Source organism: Protomyctophum bolini (assembly GCF_963924005.1).
Source record: "Protomyctophum bolini genome assembly, chromosome: 17".
NCBI classification, from domain to species: Eukaryota; Metazoa; Chordata; class Actinopteri; order Myctophiformes; family Myctophidae; genus Protomyctophum; species Protomyctophum bolini.
Window position 1 is genome coordinate 21,024,958 of NC_137878.1, and position 27,537 is coordinate 21,052,494.

At 43.8% G+C, this 27,537-nt stretch overlaps 1 protein-coding gene across 1 annotated transcript in view; it reads left to right on the forward strand.

Moving 5' to 3' along the window:
- adgrb2 (adhesion G protein-coupled receptor B2) overlaps nucleotides 1-27,537 on the forward strand; it is a 311,424-nt gene that overhangs the window by 195,597 nt on the left and 88,290 nt on the right. The window contains exons 15-16 of the mRNA XM_080787040.1: nucleotides 1,002-1,104; nucleotides 9,614-9,657. Of these exons, the coding sequence (XP_080643166.1) occupies nucleotides 1,002-1,104; nucleotides 9,614-9,657 (147 nt within the window). The remainder of the gene's footprint in view (nucleotides 1-1,001; nucleotides 1,105-9,613; nucleotides 9,658-27,537) is intronic.

Sequence of the window (27,537 nt, forward strand, 5' to 3'; positions counted from 1 at the left end):
TGCTGTGTCAAGTGTGAAGTGATGGAATGAGCAGGTTCACACAACTGGCCGACACACACTGAACCAACATGTATTCCTAATGGCGGTCATGCCCCGAACAGGCTCTTAACGCACACTAGTTTCGTACAAACCAAAACAAAGCCCCTCGATGGCTGTGAGACGGAAGAGGGAGCATGCTACGTAGGTGTGAAGAGCTCAGTGCAGAGCCAGAGTGCACGCCATTGGGTTTCTGTGAGCAAAATATAGTGCATCAGAGTCTCACATTACAGACAGACCGACAGACAGACCAATCAATCTACTGTGAATCGGCAATATGCAATCTATCGACGGTGAGACATCTGCTGTAGTTAGCTCTGACTGCTTAAGCATGCCTCTAATTATGATACTGGTGTACCTGTACATCCTGTACATCTAATTATGATACTGGTGTACCTGTACATCCCAGCAGAAAGAGAGTGCGGAGTGAGTGAGCAGTCATTAATCCAAGAACAGGACAAGGGGGCTCGTTCTTGGCATCCTATTCAGCAGTGTTGGAAAGTAACTAATTACATGTACTCAAGTACTGTACTTATAAGTATAATTTTGAGGCATCACTTTGGAGTATTACTTTACTGGAGTATTTCCGTTTTTCAGTACTCCACTACAATTATCTGAAATCTCCAACTATGTTGGAGATTTCGATTATTAGTGCAAACCACACTAAGACCTATATAATTTGACCATTTGAAAATGGCAGATCCATAAACTGACTATGCATCGTCGTGCGACGCTTTGTGAAGGACATTTTGAACACGGGACTTACAGGAGTATTTCTGCATTGCAGTATTGATACTTTTTCTTAAGACATTTTGTACTTTTATTTCCACCCCTGTATTTCAGTCTGCACAAAAGTCAAACACTGAAAGTCACATTAAGAGCAGAAGCAAAACTCTGTATTATATTGCATATAAAGATTCAGTTTCTCTGTCTGTCCTATTGTGTGCGTGCGTGTGTGTGTTTAGGCCACCCGCGGTGATAAACTCCAAGCTCCTGACTGTGACGGTGCGTCCTGAGCCACAGCCCAGCGAGCCGCTGGTGGTGGTGGAGTTGTCTCTGTTGCTCAACGTAAGTCCTGTCACTACTGTACCGCATACACAAGTCCTGTCACTCTACTGTACCTCATACACAAGTCCTGTCACTCTACTGTACCTCATACACAAGTCCTGTCTCTACTGTACCTCATACACAAGTCCTGTCACTCTACTGTACCTCATACACAAGTCCTGTCTCTACTGTACCTCATACACCAGTGGTTCCCAAACTATTTCATGTCAAGGACCCCCAAATCGACATTTATTAGCCCACGGACCCCCATTTGAAGAGATTTGCCAGTGACCCCGATGAGATAGGGTTTTTACGGCATTAGCAGTGATTCCGAACCATATTCATTTCATTGACCCCTAGTTTCACACGCATTAGGCTACGGAGTACGGCCCCCGATTTAATGACATTTCTATCACTGGTATATTGTGCGATTTTAACTCTGAAAGTGTACAAATGGTACCGCTCAAGTACTGCTAGGGGACCCCACTTTGGGAACCCATGTCATACACTAAGAATAATGAATGACACCATATCAAACATTGTGCAAAGCTCTGCACCATTTATTTATTTTCTGGCTACTATTCTCTTTAGCGATTATTGTATTGATACATGTTCTGATTATGCGAATAATCGAGAATCTCACGTTATTTTATTGTTAAAAAAAGCATACTGTATGTGTGAATGAACGCTGAAACATTCAGATTTTCTCTTTTTATAATCGACTAAGTCAAATGTCTTTGTCATTTTCAACTTTGCCATGCAATAATAGTTGATCTACAAGCAGACAAGCTCAATGAGAAGCGCCTGCAATTTACTTATTTTTTTGTATTATTTTTATTTAAATATATATATATTTTTTTTTTATCACCGATTGAATTGATTGACTAACTGTTGCAGCCGCACTTTATGTTTCTATTTATCTTCATGCACTCTTGAGTACGCTGTGGCCTAGAAATGTAATTCAAGGTTCCCAAAGAATTCCATTCTCCCAAACGACCTCTGTTGCCGAGATCAGACGGAGAGCGAGAGAGATGAACTGCATGCTATGAAGCGCTAACGCTCTGTGGAATGAACGCAGTCCTTTCTGAGCTTTAATATTTTAGTGGTGTCTCAGGACGCCTATTGACTTAATATTATAATAGAATGTATTATTATAAATGGCTCACGCGGCGTCTTCTAGCTCAAAGGACTACGGGTTTAATGAGGAGCTTAGCTCGTGACCCCAATAAGATGCAAAGGTTCATTACCCATTCATTCGCGAGAAAAGGTGGGCACTGTTGAGAAAAATAATGCCATTGAATATTTTATGGTTCTGTAATTGATGGCAGACACACACAGACACACGCACACTATATGCCTGTAGCACACACACACGAGTAGACACAGCCGCTACGCTAACATGTGCATGTCTGCACGCTCACTCAGACACGACACACAGACACATGTGCGAACGCACACGAGCACACTGCTGCAATTAAACTCCAAGATGTGTTCAAGTGGAACCAAATGGACCCTTGTGGGTCCATTTGGTTCAATCTGTACACTCTCAGAGCCAAATGAACGCAGAAGATTATACTCTCTCACTCACGCGTGCGAGCACACACTCTCTTTTGGCCTAGAGTAACTTTCAGTATCTGCAAATGAAATGCGCTCATGTCTGCTAAGCAGAGAACCTGGGGGTCAGAATGATTGCGAGGTGTCTTCATCACAAAGGCTATGTATTCATTCACCCTCCCTCGCCAATTGATCTCTCCTCTCTGCACGCCACTCACCCGCTCCGTATTCAGGCCCTGCTCACTTTCCATATCTGCCATATTATTATGAAGATACAGTATGATTATGGTCTCTGCAGTTCATCTACCCTTTCTGCTCTGTCTGTCTGTCTGTCTGTCTGTCTGTCTGTCTGTCTGTCTGTCTGTCTGTCTGTCTGTCTGTCTGTCTGTCTGTCTGTCTGTCTGTCTGTCTCTCTCTCATTCTCTCTCTCATTCTCTCTCTCATTCTCTCTCTCTCATTCTCTCTCTCATTCTCTCTCTCTCCCTCTCTCTCCCTCTCTCTCTCTCTCTCCCTCTCTCTCTCTCTCTCTCTCTCTCTCTCTCTCTCTCTGTCTCTCTCTCTCTGTCTTACTACTGTCTGCATATCTCTGCTGTCGGGAAGAAACCACCTAACTAAAAAAAAATCACTTTTCAGGAACTGAAAAACAAAACAAAAACATCCACCTCAAATGGCGTTAGGAGGTGCCTTTAATACTTTTCATTGGTTCAATATTTTTTTAGCCAACACACAGACGTAAAAGATAACAACAATACTAATAATAACAATAATTAAAATAAAATATGGCTAAATATTATTATATAATAGATGTTTGTCAGATAGTTTGAGCATCCAATGGAGTTAGGTGGTTTTCACTGAAGCACTTTTTAACGGTTTTACGGCTCCTGGCGGAAAGTTCTGTCATAAAAGGAATCCAACCAGCAACTGCTTCTGGTGTAATGTTCCGTCTGGTACGCTTTATTATTGATATCAAACGGGATCGCTGATTATTTTTTGGCCTTTCCTTCTTTAGCGATCCTACTTTCCATTGGTTCAATATTGTTTTTAACCAACACACCGACCCAAAGGGTGTTCAATAGCATTGATTTATGAAGGAGAAAAAAAAAGAAAAAAAAAGTTAGGTGGTTTCTTACGGACAGCAGCGATATGTTTGGTCTTACTTAAAAAATATGTTTGGTCTTTAAAAAAAGAAAAATCAGTATTCTGCATGCCTCTATTACCTTCCCCCATCTTTGTCTCTGTATGTGTCCTCATTATCTCTATCTCTGTCTATTTCTCTCTCTGTCTCTTTAACACGGCTGGCCGTGGAGAAGTGATTTGTGGGTCCAGTGTCAGTCGAGGAGATAATTTCACTGTCTCCCGCTGGTGTTAACAGGCTGCCATATATACCACTCCCTGCTGGGGGCGCTCTTTTCTGCCCCCACAGCAACGCCACAGGGTCAGAGTGTTTAGGGTAAAGAGTATGGATGTACGCAGCATGAGACGCACACACACTACACTTGTGAGGACATCAACATTTTAGGCGATTTTATGAATGTAATTTGCCATTCTGAACCTTTCGTTATCCCTTTAAACAAAGCCGGAAATGGCAGATCTACAAGCTCACGACGTGCCCACAGCATGCCACGTTGTGAGCTTGGTAGATTTGCTGTTTTCAGTGTACAACTAACGTAGAATGATTTCTGCCGATGGAATGATTTCTACGTTAGTTGTAATACTATAGTAGTATACTGTATAACTCTAAACTCAACCCCTACACCTAACCTCTAAATACACACACACACACACACACACACACACACACACGTGAGCGCACGCAAAGGCACGCATTTGCAATTTATTTATTTGCGAAAAGGTGAGAGCGGTCAAGGCTGTGTTGCATATTTGCTGAGCTGTCTTGCTAATCTCCGTGCCTTGAAGCTGACGGGACAACAACACAGGCCCACTGTGTGGGAGAGCGAGGCTGAGACCCTGGTGGAAATCTAAAAATCTAAAAAGTAAAATTACCAATAGGCCTACTGCAATATGGAAATATAATATAGGCCTACAATAAAACCCCAGAATTAATTTACTTGAGTAAAAGTAGGAAAGTACCCATTTCAAGTTGTCAAATGTATGACAAATCTTTTGAAATGTATACAGTATAGGGCTGAAGTGGTTATAATGTACGTTTTGTAATAATAATATTCAAAAGTAACCTGTAACTCAAGTTTACAAATAAATGTAGCGGTAGTAAAAGTACGACATTTGTATCCGATATTTTAGTGGAGTGGAAGTAAAAGTACTGTACATTAGGAAATACTCCCGGAAAGTAAAAATACCTCAGTAGTGCACTGAAGTACAGCACGTCTGTGAATGTATGTAGTTACTTTGCACCACTGAGACCGTCATTTTGTGTTTCTCAGCCCCCGGTGGTGGTAGTGGGCGGTGCGTGCGTGCGTGCGTGGGGTTGTGTGCTGACCTTGGCCGGTGCGAGCAAGCGAGCGAGCGCCCCGGATGCCGAAGCAGCTCCATGGCAACAGCTGCCGCGGTCGGCGGCGGGCCGGGCCTCGGAGGGCCGGGGCGCGTAGAGGTCTCTGTACCTCGGTCGTGTCCTCGCTGAGAGGACATCTGCTCCAGGCTCGCCGTACACCTCCCCGATGGCCATAGCAGCCCCCCTCCCCTCCCCCCCGTGTGCGCGCGCACAGTTCGCAGCTGTCAGGTTTGAAACCTTGTATGTCCGAAACCGTTACTTTCCGTTAATCACAAGCTGTCATTGGCTAAATTTTAATTAATACCCCACAAGACACACTTGGAGATACGAGGTGTCCACCCGACAGCGGCGACGTGTTCAAGCTAGCGTTGTGCGTGCGTGAGTGTCTGTCTGCGTGCGGGTGGGAGCAATACTGCACCACAGAGCAATCGATCACGTGTGTGCGTGCACGCGTGTACATGCGCACGTGCGTAGACATGCGTGTGTATGTGCAGTGGTGAGTATAAGGAGCAGAAAAGCTGCGTTTGTCTACAGCGGGCCGGCAGACCAGATGCCTAGAGCCCTCTCGCTCTCCCTGCAGCCATCGCTCATCCTCCCCTTTTAGGGTGTCAGGCTCGGCTTATGATAATCAGCCACACGGTAAAACCCCTCCGTGAATTCTGGGGGGAGAACATTCTGCGAAAACGGCAGATCTACTGTGAGCTTTGAGCTTGTAGATCAGCTGCAGAGGGAGGAAAAAGAGGAGCGGACCAACTACAGTGTCGAGCCCTGGGAGACTAAGTAGTTGGTTAATGAATAAAACATGATTCAAACCATTCTGTATGGTTGTGGTTGAGTATGCTAATGCAATACAACTATCACATGTGCTGTGGTTGAATGCGGTCTCTCTACACTTCCATTGAAAACCAATAATATTCCCTGGTGGAAAAGCAGGGATTCCCTCTCAGAAGAGCGATACAAAATGTCGTCTCTGATGCAGGAGGAAAAAAACTAAAATACATTGCATGGATGCACCTGGGACGTATCCTCAGTGATGTATCCTAAGGTCATCAGGGTTTCGGGTCTCGCAACATCATACCCCTCACTCAGGTCCGGGGGTGATCAAGTCCCGACTTACGTCCCAGTAGCTACCCTCGATCAGTCCCATTAGGGAAAGACCAGGGCCACACAATCTGATGCTCCGGATCTACTCTGCCGGAGTGAGAGGAACTGGCACATGGAAGGCTCTGTGGGTTGAGTCCTGTCCGGGCCCCTCCTATGTCTCACCAGGTCCATTCCTGCTCTCACCAGGTCCTGGACCTGTGCGTTGCACCAGTCTCCAAGCACCAAGCACGTCATTCAGGAGTGGTGGATTCTCGAGCCGCAATGGTTCTGCATGGTGGTGCTGCAGGCTCTGCTTGCGGCTTGAATGGCCCTCCTAAAGGCCTCACCGTGGGTTTGTTGGGCTTCTTCCTCACGAAAGACACAGGCTGGGGCGCCAACCCAAACTGCTCCCGGGTGCCGTCTACATTCTACAGCCGTCTCTCCGGTGGTCACCAGACTATTCCTGGTTGTCACATAGTCTATTCCTACAGTATGAGTCACTATAAATAGAACAACTACAACAAAAATACATTACAATGTAACCAAGTGCAACCAAATGAACCATTTGGTTTTGTTCCAATACTTTCTGAGTTAAACACTAATGATTGTGCTGTGCACTTTCAAAATTAAGTCCTTCATCATTGAAAATGCAACATCTATGTTCCTTACTTTGACATGATTATGTTTCCTATTTTGAAGGCCGATAAATACTGTTGACCACATGAATTATTTATTATATATATTGATTTATTTTTTCTAATTTCATAATAGTTCCAGGAATTTCATGACCGTGGAAAGTATAGGGTTTAAGCATTTTTGCCAAAATGGCTCCAATGTTCCTGGCCTTTTGAAGCATACATGTCATCGCAGACAATCATCCTCTTTTGAGGCAGAGAATAACCGAGCTGTAAAGATACACCCCATTATTACTGTCCATAAGTGCAGTTATTATATCCGGAGCTGTCGCTCTCTGTGAGCGAGCAGACAACGTCATTATGTGCCGCTGTCACAGCTTAAAGAGGAGACAGACACTATGGGAGTGCTCACGGTGTCACTCCTGATGGAGCCCGCTGCTGCATGCATGTGGCTGTGTGAACTGGGCGCCGCGCCTCGCCTGATTGATGATCCCAACGCTAACGGAGCCTCCGCCGCATAGCAGGCGGGGCCGCTAACTCGCAGGCCGGCAATGTCTAATGTTGGCCCATGCCTGGCGCCGCCGCGCGTGGGCGACGGAATAAAATGGCGTCATCCATCAGTCTCGTGCCCACCAGCCTCCCGATTATCCTGCCAAGGGTGTATAAATGTCATGATCATCATCATCACAGCCTCCTGTCCTCTCCTCCCTCATTGTTCGCCTGTGTTGGAGCTTTAACCGGATCCTCTCGTCTGATGAGAGTATGGATGAAAACGGTTGTTTCAGGCCTGGGACTGGCAACGGAAGAGAAGGTTGTGCTTATCCTATCCGTTTCTGAGAGATCAACAGTGCTCCTCGCAGATTTTGAGGACCCAGATCAGGGTGACTTTGTCTACATCACAGTAAAATCCTGAGTGTTCATTCAAGTGTGCAAATGTAACCAAAAGGGTCCTTATCAAAACCCTGATAGGGTTGCGTAAAGACCCGCCCCCGCCTTGTCTCTTTGCCCCGTGGTTACCAGACAGTCCAGACTGTCGTCCGAGGAGGAAAGTCTGGTGACAATGCTACACAAACACTAACTAATCCTACCAAACTTGAAAACTAATGGTTACATTATGATTGTGCCTGACCAAAAGACAAAAAGCAAGCTCCCATAATCCCATATATTAAATTATTCAAACATAATTATTTTTACAACTTAAGCATGACTCAATGTTTTTTTTTTTTACACGTCAGCAGCGCCCCGGACAGTGTGTGCACACACTACAGACAGGCAGGGGCGGGTCTTTATATGCAACCCTATCAGGGTTTTTAATGAAGCATTAGTACACACTCAGTTACAAATGGATAAATCAACCCTGAGGATTTGAATGTTTTGGATAAAATCCAGGAGTGCAGATGTGAAGGCGAATCATTCCTTGTCCTTTCTCCTTCGCTGACTATTTGAAATGATGGGGATATTCGGAAGACATTTAGCTCTTTTGCACGTATCCTTCCTGAGAAAATTCCCTTGGGCTGTGGTGAAACCATTTACTGTTCACATTCTTTTATATTCCCAGACAAGCCACTTGCTATAATCCCCTGTACCATGAGGGGGAGCTCCTTCATTCATATTAATTTCAAAGGCACCTGCTAGTGCAGTTCCTTGTAAGGGGGGCTAATTGATTTGTCTATGTGTCCTCTACCACCCCGGAAACAGGTTATTGTTTGTAGGGCATACCTTCTCCTGTTGGCACTGTAGCTGAGCACATGTTTGGTCTCACTGTTGCCCTAAGAGTTTGATCTCTGCAAGGGAACGACAGGTTAAAAGCAATGATTTAGGTAGGTTTTAATGCTCGTGACGAGGAATTAACATCTCACGGGGAGTCCCAGAACTCAACCCTGGCAGCCTCTGCCCAGAATCGATCACAATCCAGTTGCTTTTCAATTATATATATAGGCAGAAAGGCCACACATGATTCCCCGAATGGGATCAATTGACCGCTGCTGATCAGCAGTGGAACAAGGCCAATATAGTCTTCTGGCAATATTGATCCTGTGATCGGCTGACTGATCGGCTGACTGACTGAGTCTTTGTGAGCTCTTCTATACTACGTGTGAATGAGGTGTGATCACCAGATGAATGACTGAGCCACAGTTAAACGGCACAGGAGTGACTCGATTAACAGTGAGTGAGCTCGTCTCTAGAGGTTAGAGCTAGGCAATTATATTATAGATTTGATATCAATAATATGTTCTGAAAGCACCTATAGTCATCCCTATAATATGGTCACTTTATTATCGAGGTAATGGGTGAAGAAAAAAAGGGAAAGAAAAAAAACAATAGTGCAATTTTATCAATATCCAGCCGTAAATGGCAAGGGTTAGGGCTGGTGGCTTGAGTTCATTTTTTTGTTTTACAGTATCTTGCTCCCAGCTTTTTTTCCCCTCTCTCTCTCTTTATACTTTCTCTCACCTTCTCTTTCTCCCCCTTCAAGCGGTCGCTGTTTGCTCCTCAGACCTGCAAGGCAATGACTCTTTCCTCATGCTTACCTCGTTCCAATCCCTCTCCCCACCCCCCCTCCCCACACACCTACCCTCTGTCTCAATCGCTCTCTTTCATTGTCTGTTTACCTCTCTCTGTCACCCATGCAGCATCAGTCTTTCTCCTCTGGCAGTGAGCTATTCTGTCTCCTCAGCGTCCCGCTCCCCCACTCATCCTCTCAGCCGACAATAACCGTTTATCTTCTCTTTTCCCCTCTTCTCTCTCTCTCTCTCTCTCTCTCGTCTTCCCTTTCCTTATCTTGCAGGGAACATCGGATCCTCAGTGTGTAGTCTGGGATTATGGGAACCCGTAAGTCACTTTGAATGATTCTTCCATATGGTTGTGCGGAGTGTGTATGCCTGTGTATGTAGCCTATGATACACTAGGTGTGATTATATAATATATAGACACATTTATACATGTAGAAACACGTGTGTGTGTGCGTGTGAGGGCGCACAAAAGTGAGACTTGTTGTTGGCATGCATGTGTTGACTGTGTGCACGTATATATTTCTTGTGTTTGAATCTGTGTGCTCGTGGACAGGAAGTACCTTATTATTTGTTGAATTTATGAACTGAAAACTAACTAATGAAGCGCCTCGTCTCAGTGTTAATTGAATTACTCATTTCTTAATTAAGCACTCAGTAGCAGAGAAGCATATTCCTTTTTTTCCTGTTTTTTCCTGCTTCACTTTACGGAGTCAGACCATTTCCGTTTGCACATCCTGTGTTGTCTTAACGCATCGCTAAGTGCTTGTGCATTCTGCCACCTAATGCCTCGCCGTCTACCCAATGGCCGTCCTCCCATTAGTCTATATATGTAGGCCAGACTCATTGATATTCCTGACTTATAGTGGACCATCAACTGTGTGATAGATACGTTTAAAACAATGCACAGCGGATTAGCCCCGCGGTGGTGGTATAGCCATTAACCCACATACTGATCAGACGTTTTGTCGATAGCACAGTGATGTCCAATTCAACTTCTGGGCTTAAAAGTCGGTGAACTAGGCGATTATCTCCAACTTTCCTTCCAAGTTCATAATCCCCTACTACTGCATTTGAATACCAGATACCAATACCCATTTTAATTCTATTGGTCATAAAGAAGGACTGATAGAGAAATGCGCTCGCTTGGTTCTCCTCGGCTTTCCTGCCGAGGGCTCGCTAGTCCGTTCATTTAAATACAGCAGATAAGTCCCCTGTGGCCCAAGCTAGTAATGAGTGCAGGTTTGCATTGGGAAAGAGCATACGAGATTGTAACTTATCAAACTAAACCTTTCCATCAAGCAAAGAAAAGCTTGGCAAAGTCAATTAGCTTGCCAGCAGATTACTACAGCAATCAAATTAAATTTCCAAACATTACAACGGCGGAGAGCCAAGCGGAATATAAAGTAGTGAGATAGGGGGGTGATGTCTATCACCCAGGAACTGTCAAACAAGAAGCACTATATGGACCACGTCCAAATGTTGTTGCCAGGAATTGGGTAACAACAACCAGCAGAAAGCCACGTTTGCAGGCACACTCATTGTTGTGGGTGACACGCACGCACGTGCAATGTTTGCACCATAGTATGGTGGAGGTGATGGTGTTGCACACAGTAGATTTTGACTGGAGCAGGGTGGAAGCACACAGACATACTGGAAAAGAACATGTTGTACAAAGCAGCCGTTTGTTTGCTGGGGGATCTCACCTCTCTCAACATGGCTGTCAGTCTGACTGAGCCGTGGGCTTTGAGGTGGGGAGCCAGACAGATGGGAGGTGGAGGTGAGGAGATACAGTGTATAGATGGTAACATGGAATGGACGCCAGCACAGTACAAAAGGCAGAGAGCGGCCCAGCAGGATGAAAAATCATTATCATTATTATTATTATTATTAAACAAGTGATTTTCACAGTTTCACAATTGAAAAGGGGGAAAAATCCACCTGCCGTCCCTATTTTGTCAAAGATAAAATGTCACCAAATGCAGAAAACAGCGAGTTGAGAAAACGGGCTTGAAAGGTTCACTGCTGTGGTCTCTAACATTACACCTAGCTACATGTTTAAGCATTTATTTCATAATGTATTATGTATTATAATGCATTGCATGGCCGGGATATTGCATACTCTGACATCAGGTACTGAGGATCTATACAAGCTGATAACACAGATGTCTATATACAGTAGGCAGACAGTGCTGTGCTAACGTCATGCTACTGCCATCGTAGTACTGTCATCTCATCATAGATTGATCATCAACTTCTCTGACAATGGGTAATGATGAGAAGCGGAAATCTGTTTAAAATATACTTATTAGTGGGCTCGCTCATGATGTTTCCACTATACAGTAGGCCTACATTAAATATGTATTATTTTCCAGAAAACTTCTTCTAGACTTAGTCTAGAATAAGCTTTATTCAAACTTTAATAGGGTTGGCGTCTTCAGGAATATTAACAGGGACGTTTAGAACCATTATTCAAAATGCTTAGCTTTTTAAAACTTTAAGATTTTATACTGAAAGTCAACGGATGACATGAGCAAGCACACTACACTACAGTCTATTTCTTCAGGCACAGTACCAGTCTACCTGTAATTGTTTTTGTGAGGAATTTATTTATGATATTGCAGTACCAACCTCGACTGTGTAACTGTGTTGTTGTTGTTAGGAATTCTTTCTATATGGCAGACGGATCTATTCACGGCTGATCTTTGTGGAGTAACATGAGCGCTGACCGCCCTCCGGCAAAGCATGCTGGCTAGCGGAAGGTTTCCCAAAAACATCTTGGCATATTTTCAAGTTGGCTCCATATCTTGATACATTTTTGCTGCTGTGGTTGGTGCAAAATGCATTCTAGGGTATTTTGCTGTCCAAAGTTCACACATCACCCCTGATGCTTTCTCTATAAAGTGGTTGGCAGACCAAGTTCACATCCGGGTATTTCGACGAGAACTTTGGCTAGATGTGAATTTTGATTAGTATTTCGGCTGCGATTGATGGCGGTTCACAAGTTTATGAGAACAGACAAACGGCTAATGGCTGAGATGTGCAGAGACGAGAGAAACAGAGCTTTTGTTATGTTACTAAGACAACAAACCCAGATTGTTCATGCAGTTTTGGTTTTCTTTATTTCCCGTCTGGATTAATGAAGTTGACCTGTGAGAAGTAAGGACACCCTGAATTTCAATCCTCTGTCTTCCTTTACGGCACCCACGCCTCAAAAGCTAAATAAAAGCTAGATAAAAACTCCCGACCTCACACGACATCACAGTGTTTATGTGTGCGTGTTTATTTATTTATTTTGCCCCTAACTGGCCCATATGTCTGTGCCATCTGCCCACCCATCTTCCCTCACTGTCTCCCCGTCTCACTCCTCTGTCTACTCTCAAACGGTTTCCATTCACTTCCCCCGACAGCCGTTAAGTTTAGCATATAATAAAAAAGTTTTACGCAAGTCAGAAACTCAAGAGGCTTGGTTAACAAAGGCAAATAAATGTGTCAACATCTACGTATTTTACAGCTTGCGGATAATGTTCTCGGAGGAGGGGGCGGGGGGGTCCTGTGATCAACAAGATGAGAGGGACAAATACTGTGTTCAACATGGCACATTTACTACTATGCTGCATTTACAATGTGTCAATTAAACGATGACGAAACGATTAGGCTACAGAAGATAAGATAAACCTTTATTGACCTCTGTGGGGAAATGCAGGTGTTGGCTGCAACGGCAGTAAGTGTGAACCAGGGTAGGTAAGAGTATAAGAATAATATTATAATAAAATAAAACTATATAATTAATAATATATAATTTTTATCCCACGATTTTGTAACCCATTTTCACCCCTGTGTCATTTATCTAATCTACACACCCTCCGCCAACCTAGTCTCCATATATGGGGGAAATGGGGAGAGCAACGGACTTGAACTCATGCTTCCTTCATAAAGCGGGTGCAGTACTTAGTTTAGACAGTTTTTGGTTTAGACTAGTCATTGGTTAGACCAGTCATTAGTCCTACAACTAGAACCTGTCTCAAACCCTCACCCTAAACCTAACCTCCCACAGGGCAGCACACCTAAACCTAACCTTAACCCATGTCTAACCAATGACTAGTCTAAACTAAGTATGCACCCCCATAAAGCGTATGGTTTCATTTCACAAAATAAAAAAATATATAGAAAATAGCTGATCTACAAGCTAATAATGCATCACAATGTGACACATTGTAGGCTTGTAGATTTGTTACTTTGGCTATAAACTTTTTCCGCCTTGACTTCCCCATTGGTGTGCTCTTGGCACAAAAAGTTTGCAAACCGCTTATCTACAAGAGTACACTCAGGGAAAAGCCTGCTCAAATCTAAATGCTATACTTTTAACTTAAAGTTCCATAATGCCTCCTATTGACATGGTCAATAGTAATCTTTTCACTGTCAAGACAATTTTCTGTGACCTTTTTATATATCGCGAAAAACAAATGCAATGTTTTTCCACTGGCTGGACTGAAGGAAACAAATGGGTAAATAAACTGCCTTGTGAAAAATTATTACTATTAGGCAAGATGACAGCTGCTGCTGTATTCGACAAATGTGTTTCCTCTGCTATTTATTGTATAATTTATCCATGCACAGAAAAAACTGTTTTCAATTCGACAAGTGAAAAGCTCCTTTGTGATAATGAAACTGTATCCTAATTTGCCATTTCCATTCAGTGTGATAATAACTCACACAGAAACAGTTGGATGGAAGTAGAAGGTTTGCCTGGAACACATTGCACAGTTTGCCTTATCCAAACTCTCTCTCTCTCTCCTTTCCCCCCCCAACACCCCATCTCCGTCGCTCTGCCCCTACCAGGGGAAATGGTGATGGATTTTCAGCATGTCTTTGCTGAGTGCTCCATGACCTTGCCTCTGGCGTCTCTCTGTTATGACCCTCTATGCTGCCCCAGTGTGAGCTCGGCGGCTTGACCCCCTCTGACACGCGCACACACGCACGCGCGCGCACACACACACACACACACACACACACACACACACACACACACACACACACACACACACACACACAAGTCACACACACAAACACAATTCAGTATGCGCATGCAGACAAACGCATGCATTGCACACAGAATATAATTCATATTGTTATTTTGTATAATATATACGTTACATGTGTGTGGAGGCCAGGGGAGCGAACAAAAATAATAACTATTAGTGAAAAAGTTTAAAGTCTGCTCGGAAAGGCTATTCTGAACAGGTGGTTTTGAAGGTAGGGAGGGAGGGGTCGTTTCTGATGTGTCTGGGGAATGCACAATTGCACACAAGTTACTTGGACAATATTCCTGATTGTGTACATTTGTGAGCTAAGAATGTACTTTTACTACAGATTATACATAACTGTATAGCTCACTTCTAATACAGTATACATAACTGTAGCTCATTTTTATTGTATGAAGCAACCCTCCCAGATGTTCTGTTGCTGCAGAGGCCGCCTTTGCAATCGGAACAAATTGCATCCTGCTCCGGATAAACGTATAAAATATACATCGCACTGCTGCAACATTTATCTGAACATCATTCATTATTTCCGTTGTATTTCTAATCACAGTGGGAAGCAATTCAATAATCCTCAAAGGGCAATGCATTATCCATAGGCAGTGGGCAACTGGGCATTAACTGTATAGCTGATGTTAAAGTGCATGGGCATGATAGGCCGACCTAATGGATGGAGATAGTTTTAGATGTATGTGTTTGATCCCTGGTGGTCTTCTTCAGCTATAATGGAGGATCACTAGATAAAGACCTCCTGCCTCGGCACCATCATCAGCCTTGGCAGAGGTTCTCAAAGTGGGCTCCAGGGACCCCCCCCTGGAGCCCCTCACCTCACGGACCCTGTAGGAAAAATCTGTTAATGTAGCATGGAAATCAGCTCAACCACCTTAACCATATCAGCCATTTAAAAATAGCCTATCTCACAACGCGGTGTGATCTTGTAAATTGGCTAATTAAGATGAACAATTTAAGGGAGCCTTGGCCTCTGCACACTCAAAACTGTACAAAATCTCAAGCTTTCGGGCATAGACCTTCTTCATCTGATTGGCTAATAAAAATAATCTTGAATAAAAAAATATTTTTGAAACATTTTAACATAAATCTTGTATGAAAAATTCAAGAACCACGGCTTCTCCATGGTTGACAGTCAAGTGATATACCTGGAATTAAGCATCGGAATGAGCAATTTTCTTGCCAGCCAATTTTAAATCCAGTTTATTTAAAATAAATAGCCTATTGTAGCAGATCTACAAACTCATTTAAAAAAAAAGGCACATACTAGTCAATACCTAGATAACAATAAAAACTGCAAAAGTGTGCTCCTCTGAGCGCAGGTCTCTGCCAGCAGGGTTGTCTACCAGGGCCCGCTCATTTTGGAAGGCGGTTTGGGCAATTGGATATGATAAATCTGACTGATATATGTTGAACACATGATATAAGAGATAATGTGTACCAAATTGTGTGAGTTTTGGTTGTACAAGTTGTAGGAGTTAGTAAGCAACAAGTGTGTTTGAAAAAAAGAAAAGTAGCTAGCTTACTTGTTAAAATATTGGCCTATACTGTAAATGAGCAATACAAATGTCTAACAAGCAATCCCAAACGCCTGCTCTTGGTCACATTTGTACACTTGTTGGGGTTATAGGTTAACACTGGGATTTGACTGTTTATTTTTAGGTTAACACTGGGATTTGACTTTATTTTTAGCCCTGCCATCATGCCATGCCACGTTTGCTGTGTGTTCATCTTCAATTCAATTTACAGTGATCATAACAATGATTATAATGGCATAATTGCAGATCGTGCAATTATGTCTCCCAGGGACAGAGCCGTTACCTCAAGCTCAAATTAGCTTTTCTAATGTGTTTACGTCTTTGAAATGGCTAAAAGCATATTAGACGCACAGTATCGCTTAACCTCAATGGGATACTCTAATCAGCAGTGATGGCGGTTGAATTGGAACACAAGAAAAAGCTAATTACACATTGACCACGTTTTATTAAAGGACCACTTCACCACTTTTCAACATCTCTTCATATAATTGGTCAATAATGTTCATGATAAAACACCATTTGTTCCTACTCAGTCTGTGTCTGATAGGAGGACTTTGGGCAGTTCGGACACCCGTCCACCACATCATCGATGGTGAATCCAAGCTAATAGAAACGGCAGGCTTTCTTTTCCTGAAAAGTTGAAGCCATCGTTCTCACGATAATACAAATCTAAATATATTTTAAAACAAATCTGCCTAATGATGATGTCACTGGTGGACGGGTGTCCGAACTGCCCAAAGCCCTCCTATGAGACACAGACTGAGTAGGAAAAAATGGTGGTGTTTTATCATGAACATTACTGAGGACCAATAATATATTATATGAAGAGATGTTAAAAAGTGGTGAAGTGGTCCTTTAAATGTGTGAGCATGTGTACAAAAGCACGTTGTGCTTGCCTGTCACAGATCATTCGCATCACCTCAATGTCCAACTTTCCGCCTTTTCCAATTCCTTGCCTTCTGTGCTTGTTTGGTCTTTTTTTGTTTGTTTGTTTCCCTTGCTATATTGTGTTCCCCATATCAGTGTACTGCCAGTGACGTACACACAAACACAGCAAGCCCAAGGGAGACAGGAGGAGAGATGATAGGGGAGAGGAGGTGGAGGGGAAGGAGGAGGGGGCGGTGTAGGGCTTGCTCCACTTTTCCATATGACAGAGCAGAAGGGATCAGGGCAGTGTCAAAGCGCGAGTCAGTGCAGCGTGAGGGAGTCGGTCAGCAGGGCTTATCAGGGCTCTTCATCCGCGGGGGCACATCAGACGCAGACAGACCCGTGGCTTATTCCCCCCCTGCTGCTCTCTGCGCAGGCTGTGAGCGGTGAGGAGCGGGTCAGCTTCTGTCACACTTGTACCTCGACTGGAAACGGCAGGCCTTAGCCTTTGTCGCGCTACGCCCTGTGTAAAGACGAGTTCTTTGAGATAAAAAGGCGTAGTGGGATCTGCAGGCAGGAGGGTGAACTTCAGATGCTCCCTCTTTCCACTGATTGGACTATGTGGAGGATGTTGGGCTGCTGACACCTTGGACGAAATGTGACTTGTCTCGCAGTGCTCAAGACTTCATTTGAAGTAGGTTAGAGCGGTTTGTTTTTGAGGCAAGACTCGCTTTGCCTTACCTGCCGTTATGAATGAGTGCATCATTGCATCATGTGACCGGGGAAGAGGAAAGGAACTGCCAACTATAGCACTTAGATTTGAAGACTGAGTGTAGTCACTAGGTTCTCTCCCTTTGTTCTTGGTGATAAGTTGTGATAAGAGGTAGTGAAATGAAAGACATCCTCTCTGCCGACTGCTGGAATACGGTGCCAATTACTTGCTGAATTTAACCTGAGGTGAATTGGCCGTAGGTGAGTAACAGTTGAACCTCATTGTTTCGTGTTTTTGTTAGCTGACGGGACGTCATATAAGCAACATACATTATATTATAAATCTGAGCACAGTATTTGTCCCTCTCCTCTTGTTGACGTTATCCCCTTTCCTCATGCTGCTGGAAGTAGGCTGACAGGGCACTGTGTTAGTCTATTAACCCCACTCAGCCCCATTATTATTTTGGTCCCATGGCCATTATGTTGTACTTTGATCCCCTGTGCACTGGCAGCATACTTTTGGTGAGATAAACAACATCTCCAAACAATTATGTGGCTGGCATTTCCTATCACCAAACGGGAAGAAAAATTCTGTCTTTCTCACGTTTTTCATGTGATTGACAAAGCACTCGCATCATCTATATGTCGTTGCATGTTTGTTTTGTCTTATGTTCAGCTATGCTATTTATTCATTTATTTGTGACAATCTCTGACAATTATAATTAACAGATTGTCTGCGGTTGACATATACGTTTTTTAATAGCCATCTATTGTTAACATCAACCTTTAGCCCTGAGCCGTTTGCTATAGGCAACACCTTGCTCACCCCCGCACGCACGGAACGTGCTTGCACATGCGTAGACTACTGTTATAATTATGATCGTCTCTGGCATTTTTCTCAAACTACGTCGCTCTCCGTTGTGCTGATCAGACATCCGAGGTTCGGATCTGATTTCTGATTTTTCACGGCATCGTAATTGAAATATGAACGCTAGAGAAAGATATCTAGCATGAGCTAATGCTAACTTTAGCCTTTTCTTCTCCTCTCATTTACCGAGACGGGAAAACGGAAGTACTTGAGTAGTAATCTCCCCAATTCCAGCCCGCGCAAGCTAGCTAACTACCACGCAGTGTTAAGCCCACAGTAGGATTGCCAGGTAGAAAGTGGTTCAGATTTATTTTTGATAACGCTACACACTTTGGTTGGTGTAGAGAGAGTAGTGGTTCCCAAACATTTCAGGCGGAGACCCGAAAGAGAGATTAGATGTTTGCCCGGGCCCCAAACTAGTGAAAATAGCAGATCTACAAGCACACCACGCGTTGCTTCACACCGCGTTGAGAGCATGTAGATCGGCTATTTTCATTAATTCTTAATTTTGTTTTCTAATTTCTTAGATTTTTCTTTTATTTCTCCATGAAATTACTGAAAAGATCATTGAATTTGGTTTAAATTAATGGAAAACTTAGATTTTTTAGAAATGCTTTTTGAAAATATTTTAAAAATAACAATAAAAAAGATGTATAGGAAACCAAAAATTAAGGGACCCATAAAAATGTGTCCGCGACCCACAAATAGGTCCCGGCCCAGTGTTTGGGAACCACTGGTCTAGAGAGACAGGACATTAAGATCAGAGAGAGGGGAGAGACATGCGATCCGAGACGGGGGTCAGATTTGAACCTGCATACATGGCTTTCACAAGGAGCGTGGTCTGTGCACTAACCTGCTGAGCCACCATGCCGCCATTCCAAAATTGTGCAGAATGTCTTGTGTCATAGCACGGGCAGCCAGGATGGCGGGCCATTTATGGCCATGGCGGAAACCTGTGTATCTCTGCTTTTCCTGTCTGCTAGCAAGTGAGCACACCAGGAAGAAAGATAATCCCAGTAAAGAGGCTTATAAATTAGCCCACGGCCACGCCAGAGAGCAGAGGGTGGTGAGGTCAGTGTCAAAGCATCCTCGCACATGCAGACACAGAGCGAGAGGGAGAAGCATTGCGTGGCAACCTCACATGACACCGGTTCCAGCAAAAGAAGATTATCCAATACAGTGGGCGTCTGCACACAAAAAAAGATCCATTGAGCCTTGAACTCATATGGAAATCTATACTATAATGCTATACTGATACCTCGTGAACCACTAAGGTCAGGTCTTCTAGCCCTGTTTTCAGACATTTAAAACACTAAATCCTACACTGGATCAGGCTCCAAAGCTTAAAAATAATATATATTTTTTAAGCTTATTTTTGAGTGGTGCAACCACTCCCTTACGGAGCTACGTACTGTATGTGTGTGGCTGGGTGGGTGCCTGGGTCTGAGCATGAAAACAGCATGGTTGTTTTTCACCACCTGTGCGCAACCTAACACACACACACACAACAACTGACTAACTGCATGTATATATGATGATTTCGGGTGTGCCAGTACCGTTCAGTGACAGTACAGTATAGGGTAAAGTAGAGGGACCCCCACACAGTAACTCTTGTCATTTCTCAACCGTTTCGGACGTGGGGCGGCTCGCCGGAATCGGCCTGGCCCCTTGGGCGCGTTCCTAGGGGTCCGGATGTTCCGGGGATCCCCCAGGGACCCCCACATGGTAACTGTGTCATTTCTCGACTGTTTCCGACACGGGAAAGCTCGCCGGATCTAATCAGGCTTTTGTGAGCATCCCATACAGTTTTTAAGTTGCTTAATTCAGTATTTAGATATTTTATATTGATATTGATCACAGCCCCTTCCAATATAATTCAATTCAACCATGTTGGAACCAGTAAGATGCCCTGGGGGCGAGAAGCGACCTGGGCGAGGTCACGTGGACACATCCTCCTGGGTGACGGCATACTGCTGGGCGAGCACTATGGGGGGTCAGATCAACATATGGAGTTCTGTACTGGCCATATATGGAGTGTGTCTTGAGTGTACAGGGTTTGATGAGGTCAGATCAACATAAGGAATGCCAGAACAGGTCAGCTCCATATATGGCCATCAGGGGCTTCTCTTTACACACTCAGAGTTAAATTAACACTAATTATGCTGATGATGTGTATACACATCTTTAGAATCAAAACCACAGGGTGCCTTGGATGTGTATAAGTGTCTTTAGGTCCTTTTTATTGATAAACCATTTTGCCTTTCCTTCTTAGCGATCCTAGACCACTGCTGTTTACTTCCTTGTTTACGGGCCGACAAAAGTTGCTCATAACTCTAAATCTACATCACTCTCCATGGTTTTGATCATAACGCTGATGTTCTGTGGTCATTTCTGACTTCAGCAAGCACCTCGTTTGGAATATTTACGCTTCTAGAGAGACTTAAGACGAGGTAGTGTGAGGTACTAAGGGAATAGTATGCCTCCCGGTTTTGGGGGGTAATGGAAGGCGAAGCATTTCAGAGTAAAATTTGCACTATAGCACCTTTACTATGAAGAAATCCCCGGGCAAAAAAAGTGTTACACTCAATTTCACCGTGTACAATCTTGTATGAATGCCTATTTGATCCCTGCATATATAATTATCCATAGGCTGACATGACGTTCCTTGTAAACTCATTCAGTGTTGCCAACTTAGCGGATTTGTCGTCATATTTAGCTTCTTTCCAGACCCCCCTAGCGACTGAATTAGTGAAAAGCTTCTGGCGAGAAATCTAGCTTTTTTCCCCTGGTGAATTGGGGACAAATCGTGTTGACAGGCGCCAGATATGCGCCAGAGATAAAATCTTTTTTTTTTTTTTTCAGCCTCAAATCCGCGAAATTGGCAAAACTAAAAGTGGTCGGCGCGTCTGGTCTGGCTCACAGGTCACAGCAGGCTCAGTGGCTTCCTCGGCTCGGTTATGTGCACACTGCACAGACTGTCTACCAGTGCTTCCTCCTTTCTTGCTCTGCCTAGGCGAGTGCGCTCCGGTGCGGTATTTCCGAACGCGCCCCTCGAGCTCGACAGAGCAAGAAAGGAGGAAGCACTGGCAGTCTGGCAGCTCAGTTTAGTCTGCTAGTAAAAATAAAATACACACTCGGATGCATAAAGTATTAACCTTCTAATTCCTGTATGGATCGGAACAAAATAGCGTTCTAAACATTAGTTGAATTGAGGTATGTTTTTTTTAAATATTACAATGAGTTTAAACGATGTGTTATCAAATGAAGAGATGATACAAACTAAGTGCACATAAATGACAAATGTTTTTCTGGGCTGGCTACATATTTTCGTTGCTAGGGGCGCCAAAAAGTCGCTAGGGACGCAAAAAAGTCGCTAGGGGCGCGCATATCCCACCCCTAGCGACTTTTAGCTACTTTTCGAGGAGCCACTAGCTACTTCCGTTACTGGAGAGTTGGCAACACTGAACTCATTGCTCATTCATTTTGTCCAGAATGCATGAGATGAATATTTTACATTTGAGCTGCCAGAATAGAACTAATATTTCAATTCATGAGCTGGCCTTGTTTGTTTGCTTGTGCATAACGTATATGTTGATGCCCACGGTAATCTTCTGGTTTGGTATTTACTTCTTAGATCAACAAAACATTGGCTGGATTTGACTTAATGCCTAATTCAAACAAAACAATATTAACACAGTCACATGCTCGCGCACAGTGATGAGAAAATTACTTACATGTTGTACTTTAGTAAAAGTATCAATACTGCAGTGTAATGATTTTTTTACTTGTTCTGTCTCTCATAGGAGATGTGAGAACAATGGCTTTCATTTGTAGCATGCTAACTTTCCAGTAATAGAAAGACTGCAGTTTCTATAAGTGTGGAAAGCCAAACATTTTGAGTAGACATAAATGGTACCATATTATATGAGCATTAGTGCAGACCAATTATAGGAAGATACATTGAGAGTGGGTGAAGTCGTCCTTTAATACTGTGTGTGTGTGTGTGTGTGTGTGTGTGTGTGTGTGTGTGTGTGTGTGTGTGTGTGTGTGTGTGTGTGTGTGTGTGTGTGTGTGTGTGTGTGTGTGTGTGTGTGTGTGTGTGTGTGTGTGTGTGTGTGTGTGTGTGTGTGTGTGTGTGTGTGTGTGTGTGTGTGTGCGTGCGTGTGCGCAGAGTAAAGATTTGCTCCAGTGACTTATATCCACAGCTAGATATATCCCTCCCTCAGGCACATGGCCAGACATATGGCCTGACACATATTCTAATTGGTATGCACAGCCCGTCATAGTTTGTCGCATGACAGTGTTGTACATCAACAATGGCAGGCCTACAAGCCCATACTGTTGCGGATGTGAGTAGGTACGCTATTTTCATAAATTATATAAGCATAAATTAGGCTTAACACGTATAGTGTCATTGGATGCAACCCCAAAACCAGCCCACGTTAACATCCATCCATCCATCCATAACCGCTCATCTGTAGTCTGGTCGTGGGGGTAACGGCTCCACCAGAGAACTCCAGACATCCCTTTCCAGAGCAACATTAGTAACTTCCTCCTGGGGCATCCTGAGGCGTTCCAAGGCCAGTGAGTCGAGTTGATCCCTCCATCTGCGCCTTGGTCTGCCCCGGGGTCTCCTCCCAGAGGGACGTGCCTCGAGGACCTCCCTAGGGAGACGCCTGAGAGGCATCCTAACCAGATGCCTGAACCACCTAAGCTGGCTCCTTTCCAGGCGAAGAAGCAGCGACTCTACTGCGAGTCTCTCTCGTGTGACTTAACTTCTCACCCTATCTCTGAGGGAGATGCCAGCCACCCGTCTGAGAAAACTCATTTTGGCTGCTTGTATTCACAACCTTATTCTTTCGATCATGACCCACACTTCATGACCATAGGTGGGAGTAGGAACGAAGATTGCTCGGTAGAGCTTTGCCTTCTGGCTCGGCTCTCTTTTCCTCACAACCGTGAGGTACAGCGACTGCAACCCACATTAACCTCCTTTTGTTATTTGTACACTCTGAGTTATGTACCATAGCGGTCCATTTGGATCCCTGGTGGTCGACCAGGGACCACACATTTCGAACCAGTGCCATAATTTATGGTCATAGTCTCATTGACTGACATGGACTACAAAGGCAATGACGCGCATCCACAAAGATGCACAGATTTATTCTGAAATTCATGGTGGTTCTTCCCTGAACTGATGACCACAGGGTGTGTCAATATTGTATAGGCTGGAAGATGCAGATGTGATGTGAACAATAAGGAAAGCAAGCGACAAATATTTAAATGCAAAAAAAAAGACTGGTCCTGTTAGTTTCATAGTTAAACTGCACGTTTGGTTGCACCATATAATATTCATCTTAATTGCACTGGCATAGTCCATACTAAACAAAATATTGTAACAAAATAGGCGTTTTCATTATGCAAACAAGAATGTAAACAGTCGGAAAGAGATAATGCTTTTGCTTATTGTTAGTGAAAATTAGGGCTTCATGTTTAATTACCAAATCAACTGCCTATTTTGGTCAGTTACATGCGGTGAGCACTCTCATCATCTCATCATTCTAATTTAACACTTGGCCAATCAAGTGGTGTTGACAATCACTGTGTTGTTTTTCTTTTATGCAACATTATTTTGTAGGTTAGAACCTGTCAAGTTTAATCACGCAGTAATATATTATGTCTCACAGAATCCATCTGTCATGAATGCATTGCAAACGTATAAACAGCAACTCTTCCTCATCAGCGTTATCCAAAATGCGACTCAGTGCCTGCAGTCTAACACACAAATCAGTCTTGCGTACACTATTCTGTCCATATCTAGTATCCATTCATAACAGACTGGCAGCTTGAATATCTTACAGCATTGGTTCTCTTTCAAATATGCCTGTGTACCAGTGTTGTTTTTAGCAGCAAATTTTAGTTTTAGTCATAGTCTCTTGAATAGTATTCATGTAGTTTTAGTCACCTGGAATGTTTTAGTGTTAGTCTAGTTTTGGCGGGCCTTGATGCCGTCGTAATGACAGTTTTTACATTTGCTGAAAATAGCCGATCTACAAGCTCGCGACGCGTCGCAGTGCGACGTGTTGTGAGCTTGTAGATTGGCTATTTTCAGCATGCAACCAAGTGTAAAATGACTTATGCTGGATCTCTTGTCCTCTAGTCATTTTATTTGTTGACGAAATTGTCAATATATTTAGTGTTAGTTTTAGTCATCATAGTTTAGTTTTTATTTAGTTTCCATTTAGTTTTCATCAGTGGAAAAAGGTAGTCGACGAACATGTTTCGTCTTAGTTTTAGTCGACGAAATCAACACTGCTGTGTACATGACTTGAATTTGATCTGATGATGCCATTCTCATACACCTGTCGTGTATTTGGGGTGTGGAGCGGGGTGGGGTGGGGGGTCATGAGACATGACCAAAGCATTTCCCGGGGTCCCCAGCCAAAAATGTTGAGAACCCCTGTGATAGCTGACAGCAGGGAGCTATCGATTACACAAACGCACACGCACACAGGTATACACATCCATGCAATGCATGCACTTACGCACACTCATCCTTGCTGCTTTCGTTAAGCTCAGACGAGCGTGACCTTCATGTATTTTAGCTGACCACTACCGCTGACAGGTGATATCAATCCACTCAGAATAATTAATGGCCACCTTGACTTTTGCTCTTTTTACTGCACACCTAAAGCTGAAGCCCACTCTAATCTGTTGTTATCCCGGCTCTGCAGTGACTCTTGTCGTTCAACCCCACATGGGTTGAACTGCTGGATAACGACCAGTGGTGGACAAAGTACTTGAGTCAAAGTATAGATACTTTAACATTATTTTGACTCAAAAGTGAATGTTGCTCACTCACATTGTGTTTAAAGCTCAACTATGTACGATTTCTGGTCCGTGTGTGGACAAACAGGGAAGGTGTGTTCGTTATGGACTTAATGGTTCTTCGTCTCAACTTTTTTGCTTAAGTGGTTAAATCATAATGTACTTTTTCCCTTCCTGGACTTGTAGTTGAGTCAAAGGTACAATATCTGTCTTAGAAAGTATCCAAAAACACACATACTCAAGTACATGATACTCAAATGGTAAACGGTGTTCCAGTAAATCTCCTTAGTTACTGTGCACCACTGGTATACAGCTGATAGATGAGCTCAGAGGTGCCCGCCCTCTTATCGCTGCATGCAGGTTCCAGATGTCACAGTGTACACACACAGTACACAAACATGGTTGGTTAATCTCCCGCATGTCCCAAATATATCATGCAGCGTTATGAAGCTTCTATTAGAGGGACAAAAGAAAGATGATTGTAAACACACAATGTGACCGTATAGCATGCCAATTCTGGGCATGTCGCCATAGGTGAACGTAGAACAAATATCCGGCAAAAATAGATGGAATAGTCTGCGGAGCCAAGCGACACGTTGTTACGCAAAGTCATGTGAGCATTTAGAGTAGACTGTTAGAACTATATTTTAGGGTTTATGTGGTTACAAACTGGTTAGCCATGTGCTGATGTCTTAGCGCATTTAACCTCGGTTCTCAACTTTAGGAAAACATGGATTTTATTTTGGAATTATTATTATTATTATTATTACTATTTTATTAGTTATTGCGCTGCCCTTAGTTGTGCCTCAGCCAACCCCACAATGTGTTGTTGACACAGTCCTACGCTTGAATCTGCTTCAAGGCCTGAGCCATGCCCTTTCTCTGCCCTTCTCCTCGCTGTCTTTCCCCGTCGGTGTCTAATAGTGCAGAAACTCAAGGGGGAAAGGTGTAGGGGAGAGAGGAAAAATCACACCCATGTGAAGTAAGTCGTGTAACTCCGTGTGAGGGTCCCCGGGGTGGGGGGGGGAACGCACCCAGGGTGCCGGCCCGATTCCGGCGAGCCTCCCCGCATCTGAAACGATTGAGAAATGACAGAGTTACCGTGTGGGAGTCCCTCTACTGTACCCTCTACTGTACTCTACTGTACTGTACTGGCACACCTGAAATCACCATATATACAGTTAATATGTGCGTTTGTGTTTGTGTGTGGGTTAGGACAGGTGGTGAAAAACAACCATGCTGTTTTCATGCTCATAGCCAGCCAGCAAGCCAGCCAGGCAGGCACCCACACACATACTCACTTAAGGAAGTGGTTTGCACCACTTAAAAAAAGGCAAAGAAATGCAAGAGTAGTTGTTTTTTTAGACAGGGATCACCTGCTGTCTTCGTGTTGGAAGAGTGTCTGCATTGTGGGCACAAAACACTATAGTGAGTGCCTCAGCACACAGGGGAGCGGCCGCGGTCCCCTTTGGATCATCCCGTTCCAGGCAGTAGAAGAGCTGCATGGCTCGGTGGATGTTTTGGTTTCTGGGGAATTTCGAAAACATAAGGCGGCTATATAATTTGAGGAGCTTGATTCAAAAGTGCCATGTGTGCATTCTGAGACAAAAATACGACCTAAATGTCATGAGTCACTGTTCCTTGAATACAGACGTAAGTAATAAGATAGATACTGTATTTAGATAGGATTGCACTATATTGACCCTGCAGCGGGAATATTCGGTCGTTACAGCAGCTGGGGGGGGGGGGGGGGGGTATTCGGTCGTTAACAGCAGCTGGGGGTACATATATGACTGTCCTCCTGACGATGAAACACTATCAGTAGACTCAATAAATGGTGCATTTATATAGTAAATGGTGCATTTATATAGAACCTTTATCCAAGGCGCTTTACATATTTGTGCATTACATTCACCCATTCACACATACACACGCACACACACACACACACACTCATGCATGCATACACCGATGCCGGAGGAAACCATGCAAGGTGCAACCTGCACATCGGGAGCAATTAGGGTTCAGTGTATTGCTCAAGGACACTTCAACACTAACTCTGGGGGAGCCTGGGTTCGAACTGGCAACCTTGCGGTTCCTATCCAGCCACTAAACCCCTGAGCCACCGCCACCCCAATACAAGGACAAACAAACACACAGTCAGTGTTGCTGTGGTTGTCCAGCCAGGGGGGCAGTCAGACAGATATTTTGTGAAGCCACTAAGGAAATCGGGACTTCCTGAAAGTTCATATAATGGCCTGTTGTGGCGCTGTCATTGGGCCCCAAAAACTCCATAGCTCCATAGAGATCCATGTATTTGGGCCCAACTTCACCTAGAC